The sequence below is a fragment of the Watersipora subatra genome, chromosome 3, assembly GCF_963576615.1.
Source record: "Watersipora subatra chromosome 3, tzWatSuba1.1, whole genome shotgun sequence".
Classification (NCBI taxonomy): Eukaryota; Metazoa; Bryozoa; class Gymnolaemata; order Cheilostomatida; family Watersiporidae; genus Watersipora; species Watersipora subatra.
In genome coordinates this window covers 46,868,437-46,879,021 of record NC_088710.1, presented here as the reverse complement: position 1 = coordinate 46,879,021, position 10,585 = coordinate 46,868,437, and the positions used below count along the sequence as shown (strand labels likewise).

General features: G+C 46.0%; 1 protein-coding gene across 1 annotated transcript in view; it reads left to right on the top strand.

The window, feature by feature from the left end:
• The first annotated feature begins 689 nt into the window (after window positions 1-689).
• Window positions 690-10,585, top strand: part of LOC137389675 (ribonuclease H1-like) — a 41,885-nt gene continuing 31,989 nt past the window's right edge. Inside the window, exon 1 of the mRNA XM_068075751.1 lies at window positions 690-829. Coding sequence (XP_067931852.1) covers window positions 708-829 — 122 coding nt within the window. The 5' untranslated portion in view covers window positions 690-707. The remainder of the gene's footprint in view (window positions 830-10,585) is intronic.

The following is a 10,585-nucleotide window of genomic DNA, read 5'->3' as shown; positions in this document are numbered from 1 at the left end:
ATAACAAAATATTTTTCAAAACACAAGTTAAAGCTATTCTGGTGACGTAGCTGGTGAGAACATTTCATATTCTGGTGAAGCGGTAGATCAAAAAATTTTAAAGTTTAAAAATATTTGAAATAAAAAACAGTGTGTAATTATAAATAATTGTTTACTGATTTTCTAGATAAGTTTTAGTCTAAAAGAAGATACATGTAAAATAAAAATTTACAGCACGGTTATAATTTTTTAATATTTAGTTCAACTTGTCTGATCATTGTTGGCACAACTCCAGAGAAAAGGCTTCATGATACAGCTTACAGCGATTATATACGTACAGCCCCCATGGGGGGGGCTGTACGTATATAATCGCTGTATCCCAAATGTATTTACATATGAATAAAACATTTACCGTAGCCTACTTACTGTAAGCAATGATGTACAGCCCCCCATGGGGGCTGTATATCATTGCTTACAGTAAGTAGGCTACGGTAAATGTTTTATTCATATGTAAATACATTTGGGATGTATTCGTCTAAAATAACTTGTTTTTGAGATGAAAATTTGGCTGTTGAAAGTTTCCACCACGCTGCTTTATGTCGGTTATGTTGCCTGATTTATGAAAATTTTCATAAATTTTTGACCGGAAATTTCTTTGGCCGGAAACGTCAAAATGCGCATTCTGTCCGTTGGTAGACGGGACCCAAGCTTGAGACAGTGCTTATATTATGCAAAAAGCATTCTCTCGGAAGTTGGCTAGGTTTTTTAGTTCTATTATTTTGAGCAAATCTTCTACGATGTCATTTTATGCAGTCAAGTGTGGAAAACAACCAGGTATATACAACACGTGGTAGGTATTGCCTACTAATCGGTGATTTGTGAATGTTGGTGTATTTGTCTCACATTTGTCTAAGAGCGCGCAATTTTTAGTTACGGTAAACGTGCCCAGTTTTTAGATAAATTCATCACTACTTACTTTAATTGTATCGATGGTTTTTCAGCATCATCTTATGCATGGTGTTTGTGTATTGTCACTAACAATAATCATCCTTGATGTTTACGATTTTGTTGTATTTGATCATGAGTTTTTGTTGAGTGTGTTGATGGTGCCATTAGCAGCGCAAATATTGGATGAATGCAGATATAGAGCAATAGCAATCTTTATGACAACTATACTATAACATGGCTGACTGTAAGCAAAAGCTGAGTACCAAGCTGCTAGCGGTTACACTATAGTATTATTACTTGGTATAGTATTTTTTAATCTTCGAAAGTCGTTAGACCTATTATTAACAGTTGCACACAGGGATTAGGGCTAGCTGGCCAGGGTAAGGAATTGTTATAAGGGGGACCAAAGTTTTATTAATATAAATTTTGAGTCTTCACACATGTCGCTAGTCTCAACGTGTTTGTGATCTCGTGAGATGCGTGGATCACGTTTCCATGGTTACCAACAATGTTACATCCTCCCTTTCCAAATGAGCAGTCTTCAAACGATGATTATAGTAAATATAATAGTCAGCTGTTCTAGCTTGCGTCATCCTTTATAGTCTTTGTAGTTAGACTTGTTTTTTGATTTATTTTACTGTTTATAAGTATATCGCATTCGGAAGCAATAAATGATATATATTGCAGCCACTAGGCTTGAACCTAGTTATTTAAAGTTTGTCGCCAACAAATAATAATACCAGCAGTCAGCGGTATAGAATATAGTTAAAATTAAAGTGATAATATTAGAGTGTAATGCGATAAGTGAGTAAGCATAATCTTTTTGAGTGGGCTTCACCTACTGCATGGCAAAGTCCTGGAAGCCTGAGGGTAGAGTGCCCTTGTTAGCTCTCACACTCCTGCGTGGTGTCGATACAAGTACAGGCCCTGGCCTTAGCCTAACTTCTCCATCACTTTCTTGTTGATCAGCTGTCTCGAAGCTCGTGTTATTCTCCAAGTTTGAATGCTAAGTATCTGGCTCAGGTTTTGCTTCAGAGAGATTGGGTTTCAAGTGCACTCTATTACGTCTAACTAGAGTTTTGCCATAATCTACAATATAGGATCGAGGTGAAGAGTGACGATCAATTACAGTGGCCAGCGACCAATGTCTGTCCTCAGAGTCCTTACCAGCATGTCTTGTAACTCCAATGGTGTAAGCTCTTTGGTTGTCTCATCATAGTACAGTTTGGTTTGCTACTGATGGCTCTTCATCTGTGCAGTGGAATGTACCACTACTGGTGCCAGTGCTTCACTGGTTATCGGCAAACTGCTCCTGATACTTCGGTTGAACAGCATTTAAGATGGGCTGAATGCACATCCTATAATTGGTGTTTGCCGGTGAGCCTGAAAGGATGGATAGATATCTTCATCAGTTTCCTCGCTCTTTTTCATAAAATGTTTGATTGTTTGTACACAGCGCTCTGCCATGCCATCAGACTTCGGGTAATGATGACTAGAAGTAGTTGTGGGAACTCCCCATTCATCAACAAACTTCCTCATACACACACTGTTGAACAGCAGAGACACCATGGTTCGCCATGGTGTTTAATGCCACTTCATGCACTGAGAATATAGACTTTTGTGCCGATATGACATCACTGGCTGCTTTGTTGCGAATCTATCTGATCTCCGAGAAATGTGAGTAGCAATCAACAACTACTAGATAGCTGTTGGATCTGAAGTCTATGATATTCATAGCTACCTTGCTCCAAAGAAGAGTTGGAATTTCATGTGGTAAGAGAGGCTCCTTTTACTGTTGATGTGAAAGTCTAGCTCATGTGCTGCAACTACACGCAATTGAATATCATTATTGAATCCGGGCCAATACACCATTTTACGTGCTCTTTCTCTGCACTTTTGAATTCCTGGGTGGCCACTGTGTAATTGCTTTAGCATTGTTTTGCGCTCTGGCTCAGGTATTATCAGCCTCTCTCCCAAATAAATGAAGCCATCACATTCATACAAATCCGCTCCAACTTGCCAGTCGGGCTGTATAATAGAGCGAGCTTGGCTCTTGCTGCTCCAGTTCTACCCTTCTTGTATGGCGGATATCAGCACTTTCATTGCAGAGTCAGCGGTATATGCTTATTTAAGCTGAGATCTCAGGTCATTGGTAACCTCCAAACTATGAATCAATACAGCCTGCTCATCATCTAAGTCCTTCTGTTGATTAAACTCATCATAGAGGAAAGCTCTGGACAGAGTATCAGCTAGGTATAAGTGTTTGCCAGGTACATGCTTTACTTCATCCACTTGATTACGCTGCAACTGGATTAAAGGTCTTTGAAGTCTAGGTGATGCTTGACGAATAGATTTCTTTAATATAAAGAGCAGCGGGCTATGGTCTGTCTGTACTTTAATAGGGCGACCATAAACATAGTGGTTGAACCGTTAACCAAATACATTAACTAGGCGTTTTTTGCCATATTGGATAGTTTACCTCTGCAGCAGTAAGTGAGCGTGAAGCATAGGCAACCGGATGACCATTTTGTGGAGCACAGCCCCTAAACCATGTTAAGCGTCGACTTGCAGTATCACTTCAGCTTCCACGTAAAAATACTTTTAACACAGGCTCACTGGTAAGAAGCTTCTTGATTTGTTGTTGCGCTGCTGTGTGTTCAGGTCCCAGGACCAAACAACATATTTTTTAAGAACAGCCCTTAATGGCTGTTTGAGGCTAGACATGTTGGGCATTGTAGTGCTAAGAAATTTAAAGTGCCAAAAAGTCTTAGTACTCCAGTTTTATTGGTGGTAGAAAGCATCTGTTCAATTGCTCTGATCTTGCGGGAATCTGAATGAAGCCCTTCACTGGACACTATATTGTAAAGGCCTGGCCCCGGTAGCTGAGCCAGCTTTACTGTACTAACAGGCAGGTGCAGCCTGAACTCTGGGCCTCCCCCTTGTCGGGCCTGCCTGACACACTTGGTGGTCAGATCAGGCCGTGGCTGTTGCTCAGGCTCGCTCGGAACCCTAATACAGCCTGCTCTCTGAGTCCCTATCGTTGGCTAGTCTAGGTCCCGGGTTAGCTCACTATAGGGCCTGATCTCTTATGCTATTGCATCTCCGATCAGGTCCAGTCGTAGCGTAGCCCAACCCCTAGCCTTCCTTAGGTATCTCTCAGGCTGTTCTTATCCGGAGTCAGACCAGTTCTGGTTTAATGGTCCTGTCTAAGCCACCCAGGCAGGCATAAATGTAATCAGTTCGTGTGAGTGAAGTTTAGTCTATTTATTATATATATATATAATCATGAACACATATACAACAGCATCGAGTTGTCAACTATCCCCCCGAGGTGGCTTGCGCCTCCTCCTTATATACTGGCCTCTCTCCGCCCACTTCTAGTCTTGCCCATAAAAGGAGTGTAGTGACTCTTACATAACAATATACAGTTTAGTTACGGCATGCCTGCGTGACAGGCTTAGATACAAAGTGTTACATAACAAAGATATATGAGGAATGCGTATGTAAGGTTATAATAGTTGAACACAAATATCTAAAGATTGCATAAATAGTATATTTGTCCAGTCCTCCACACTCTCCCTCCGCAATGGTTCAGCCCGAGGTTAACAATTAAGGACGGTGGCGTCGAAGGGTTCTTATTCGTACTGGCGGGCGCGGCTCTTTAGTCGTTGTACTTCTTGCTGACTTTCTCGGGCTAGCCGGCTGTACCGTTGGTACTCTTTTTCTTCTTGTTCGGCGTGGCGGAGGCAGCTCTCTCGTCTGTCATTGCGGCGGGGCTCTGCACTTCTGTTGGCTGGAATATGGATTTTTGTGTCAGAGTCCGTCTCGATCCCCTCGTCAGCGGCGCTAGCATATACTTCTAGTACCGGCTTAACTTCTTTGGTCTTCCTCGAATTTTCTTCTGGGGCCAGAGTAGGTGGGGAGCTTTCCTCTTGTCGTGCGCTCACTCATCTGGCCTTTTTCAGGATTGTATATTCTTGAAGAAATGATCTGCCCGATTCCTCCTTGTCTCCCGTCGCCTGACAATTATCTATCCTGATTGTCAGGTTAGGGAGGCCTGTCCTTTTGGTCTGGGCGATTTCCTTTTCCAGCTGTGTAGGCCTCCTCCTCTTCTGGCCTACCTTTCTGTTCACGACCCACCCTTTCCCATCCTTCACAGGCAGACAGGTGCCGAAGGGGGGGGGGGGGTAGTTCTCCCACCTGATGTACCGGCAAACATCCGGGAAGGACTCCTGGTCTACCTGGTACACCACGCAAGGGTGGTTCTCTGGGTCCCTTTCCTTCCGCTGGTGTTTGTACATGGTGAAGAAGGACGAAGGACTCTTTTGGCATCGACCCCAAAAACGCCAGTAATGCTGTCGGATGTGTCGCCTAACCACCCGGCTCTCTTTATTCTGGAAGCCGCAGAGGCGGCATTTCCCCTTCTCCCGGTCTTCAGCGGCCTCCATTTTCTGGTGTGATGCGGGGGTATACCAGATATCCCTGGCCACTCCGTCTATGGTGTCCCTTGTCGAGCTTTTCCGTTTGGCCGGAACTGGCTTCAACACGATAGAGTGATCTTTTAACTTGTCCATATTTCTGTTCTTTTTTTCTATCCTGGTGTTGGACAGAGGATCTCGACCGCGCCTATCCTTGGTCTCTAGTGGAGGCTTACCCGGGGGTAATGCCGCTTCACTCCCGACCCGAGAGCTCTGGCCCGTGGTCTCAGGTTTACCTTTGTTTAGGTTACATCTACCCTGGGGCACCCCGCTCTCTTGTGTCATTTCCTCTCGTAGTCCCTTTGGCTGTAATATTTCCTCCGATTTTTTTGGAGTCAGGCTTCGTGACTGCACCTTTTCGTTTTGTTCGGTAGGTATCCGTATAACCGTACGTTGGTTGTACTGCCTTCTCTTGGTTGTATCCCTTTATACGCAATGAGGGCTACCTTCCTACCTGGTCTCGTATTTTTAGAAGATGGGTCTGATCTGTCTCCTTGGCCTGATCTCTCGTGTGTGGTCGATATCTCCGTCTCTTCTAATATACCATCTAACTCGGCTAATATTTGCTGTAGCTCTTCGTCTTCCGTGGTCTCATGGTTTGCGTTTTTCTTATCCATGTAAGCGTGGTTAAGATAGTTTCGGACTGGCTGAAGCAGTTGATTATCTTGGAGTAGGTTACGAATGGACTGTCCAGGAGCAGCGCTAAATTTGAATGGTGGCAATGGCGGCCAGTTTCCGGTGGATTATAATCCTTGACCCCGGTCAACTGGAAAATTTCTCTACTTCCGATATTTCCACGGCCTCCTCGATCTCCGCCCCCTCCCATGACTTCTCGTTCTTCTTTTGCCGCCCTTGCGGGTTGGTCTTTAGCGGTTAAGACTTCTAATTCTGCTATCGATTCCTTCAGAGTTCGGTATTGCGTTCTTCCTTCCTTATCGAGGCTAAGGTTTCCTTCTTCGAGCAGCCTCTCTATCTCTCCTACCCGGGTTCTTAGTGTTTCATATCTCTCTCTGGCTGCTATGTCGCCCCCAGCCTCTTCACAGGGTAATGGATTGTCTAGGTTTCCACTCTCATGGTCAACCCGGTGGCATACTGCCTGTCCGTATCGTATGGGTGGTCCTGTCGTCCTGCGGGGCCTCCCGTCTTTCCTCATTTCAACGGGCCTCTCTGTCCTGGATAACTCTGGTTCTACCCGAGTCTCTCCCCGGCCGGAACTGGTCTAGAATCAGTGGGGGCGACTGATCCATCAGCTCGGGTGCTCTGAGGACTTGAGTTCCTTGTGTCGACGTCCCACCCACTTCTTCCCCCATCGAGCCTGGCCTGGTAGGCTCAACTGGGGCTATTGTGTCGGACTCGGGTTCCGGGTCGTCCCGCTCTGCTTCTGGGGCAGTCGTCTGGTCGGTGGCGTCGTCGTGCTTTTCCCTAGTGCCGTGGTCCACTGGAATAGAACCTTCTTCCTCCGCCAGGGCCTCCAGAAATCGTCTCCGGAACATATCCCTGTTAGTTGGGGGTGGGAAAAAGGTCCATGTCTCCTTGCCATATGGGTGGTCGGGGAGAGGGTTCTCTTCTGCTGAACTCTAGGGTGGGCAACAGCTCTATCAGTTCTCCCCTCCTCCCCTTCCTTTTCCCGGTAGCACCCCGCATGTTGGGTCGTCTAGCAGGTTCCCTGGTGGCCGGGGCCCTACCATCCGCCTCCGGGCATGCAAAGTATGGCTTCAGGCGTTCCTCGTTCTACACGGACACTTAGCCCTGCCTTTCTACCTGGTAGGTATTGTTGGCATGACATCTGGTCATCGTATATGGCCCTACATGCTTGGGTTGCAACTTAGGGTTCTCCCCCCTTCTTCGCCTTTTGTTCACCAGTAATACCAGGTCCCCTACCTCAAACAGTGGTGGCTCCTCGTCATCCTCGATCCGGACCTTCATTTGCCGTTCACGAAGGATCTCGTAAGTCTCTTCCAGCCGATTGGCCAATTCTAAGAGGTAGGGCTGTACGGCCTGACTGTCTGCTGTAACTGGTTCCGAGAGCTGGTCGGGCAGTCAGAGTTCCCTACCCATCATCATGAAATTGGCAGTCTCGCCCGTGGCGGAATGGGGCGTGCCCCGGAAGGCTCTTATGATTTGGGGTAATAACAGATCCCATTCGGTCGGCCCTCTGCGTAGAAGTTGGGCTCTCAAAGAGTCTCCTAGACTCCTATTGTTTCTCTCCACAATACCATTCCCCTGGGGGTGGTACGGGGTGGTCCGCGTCTTGTTGACGTTCCATAACCCACACAACTCGCTCATGAGTTTGGATTCAAACTGGGCCCCTTGGTCAGAATGCAACTCCTCGGGTAGGCCAAAATAGCAGAACACCCTTTCATCTAGGGTCGCGGCTACCACTGGGGCAGTTGCATCCGGAATCGCTAGGGCATCTTGCCATCTAGAAAAATGGTCACTACTTACCAGGATCCATCTATTCCCCCTGTCCGTCTCTGGCATCGGTCCCACCAGGTCAACCGCCAACTTCTGCCAAGGTCGTCTGGCATATAACCGGTGCCTACTTTTTGCCACGTGGTTTCCACCGGCTTTTGCCACTTGGCAGACCTCACAGGTTTTGATGAGTCGTCGCACATCCGCGTTCAACCCCGGCCAGTACCAGTTAAGTAATAACCTTTTCGCCGTCTTGTGCACCCCCGCATGAGCCAATCGATGTGTCTCCCAGGTTACTCGGTTCCGGTCAGCCTTGGGGCATACGGTACACCACCTAGCATGACCGTTTGCAGATAGCCTGATTTCTAGTATCCTGTTCACCGACAGTCTCATCGCCTCCCGTCTTCTATACAGGATTCGGAGTTCCCGGCTCCCCAAGGTCAATTCCTCTTCCGACAGGTCCTGGTCATTCTGTACCGCCCAGTACATTTTTGCCACCGCTTGGTGGCCTTCCATCTGGCTCTGTGCCAGCTGTCGGAAGTTTCGCTCGCCGGGTAGCTTGACGGCTGCTACTGTGTCGGACTCTCCCTTCAGTATGGTTTGTTTGCTCGGGCCCCCATCTCTTTCCTTTATCCTTGTGCACTGCCGACAGTCCTCCGGACAGGCTTGCCGGCTCAGTTCGTCGGCGTTTCCGTGTTTGACTCCCGGCCGGTGTTCCAATTGGTACGTAAATTTCGACAGGATCTCCAGCCATCGGGCCACCTGAGCCGATGGCTTCCTTCTTCGGCACAGCCATCTCAGGGAGGCATGGTCCGTACGGAGTACGAAATGCTGTCCGTACAGGTGAGGCCGGAAGTACTTGACGGCTTTTACCACCGCCAGGAGTTCTTTGTGGGTCACGCAATAATTCTGCTCCGCTGGGCTAAGTGTTTTGCTGTAGTAGGCCACTACCGTCTCTCTACCATTCTGGTTCTAAGACAAAACAGCTTCTACCCCCACATTGCTGGCGTAGGTGTCCAGAATGTATTTGCTCTTAGGATCGGGATACCCTAACACGAGTGCCGTGATTAGGCCCCGCCGGAGTGTCTCGAACGCTGATTGTTCTACTCTGCTCCACTGCCATGGCTTCCCCTTTCCTGTCAAGACAGTGAGTGGTTTGGCGTTATATATTCAGGCTTCAGATATTGTCTATAACATCCTGTGGTTCCCAAGAAGGCCTGTAGTTCCTTTACATTTCGGGGAACTCGCCATTCTGCCACTGTTTTAACCTTATTGAACATAGGTGGCGGCCGTTCACGTTCAGCTGGTTCATCTGCTAGTCTGTTGAGAAGGTGGCGGGGAATCACAACTTTTCTAGTTTCTAGCATGTTATGCAATATACAGCATGTAGTAATAAGCTTGGGCACTAGCTTATACTTGACATCAATACACTTTCGCAGCATTCTCCAGCGTGCTTTGAGTCTTCCAAGCGCAATCTCGACACACATGCGTGCTTTGCTGTGGTAAAGATTAAATGATTCCTTTTCGGGTGACAAGTTGGCCCCTGTGAAACCTTTAATGATTTGTCTAGACATACATGTAGGGTATGCAGGGTCGCCAAGTATGTGGAGTGGAAGACTCTCCATGAACAATTTTATCCCGCTTTGGCATATTTTGCATCACTAATGTACTCAGCCTTGATCTTCTAAAAACGGCGGCATCGTGAGCACTGCTTGGGGTGTTGGCATAAACGTCTCTAAACAGATACTGAACATCAACCACCGCTTGCATGACAACACTGGGGTAAATTTCCCTACATAGAAAATCAGCCATGCCATCAGCAGGTGGTATGATCTCAGAGTGTGTTCCATTGACAGCCCCTATGGCTTGCGGGTATTTTTAATTAGCTTCGATAATATCAGCGATCTCCCCTGCTTCTACATCTGAGTACCAGGTGATGAATTGATGTTTTTTTTGACATGGCATGGCAGAAAGCATACAAGCATCGATGAACTGTAATCTTACTGACCCCGAACACTGTTGCAACTTTGCTATATTCGCAGCATGAAGCCAGTTTGAAGATTGCTATGCACACCCTGTGAATAAGAGAATATTGCCACAATTAATCGATCAGTTTTACAGGACATATTGAAAAATGTAACATTATTCTTATATGGCATGTTTTCCGTATGCCACAATTCCTACATGACATAATAAATGAATGACATTACCTTTTCTTCAGTGGAACGGGTTCCCACACACATATTTCTTGAGGAGACATATCGTCACGTACTAGCTCGCAAATCTCATCCACAATGGTTTCTGGCATTCTGAAACGCTGCAGCCACACACCTGGCCTTGACTTGGGCAAAAAATTATCAAACCAAGAGGGTGTCACCTGTGGGGAGAGAGGAGACGATGAGTAGAAATGACAGAATAGTATGATGTGTTAGCACTAATATTTTAGGATATTTATGTTTTAGCACTGTATTTCCAATTATTTTTTATAAATTTTATTGTTATATGTATTGTGAAGATTGTTTGAAAAACATAAATGTCATACAGAAATTAAAATAAAAGCAACTAACATACTACTAATGAATGACAACTAAACAGACTTACACTGAACAGATTCCCATTCAACAGGTAACTTTCTCTTTCTATTTTGTCTTCTTGCCCTTCTAGAAGTAGTTTCTAACAATAAGGCTTCCTGTCGTGTATTACTTTGTAAAAATTGTGTTAAAATTAGTAATACATTGTGAAGGTGTATTGTAAATAAAAGTATAATT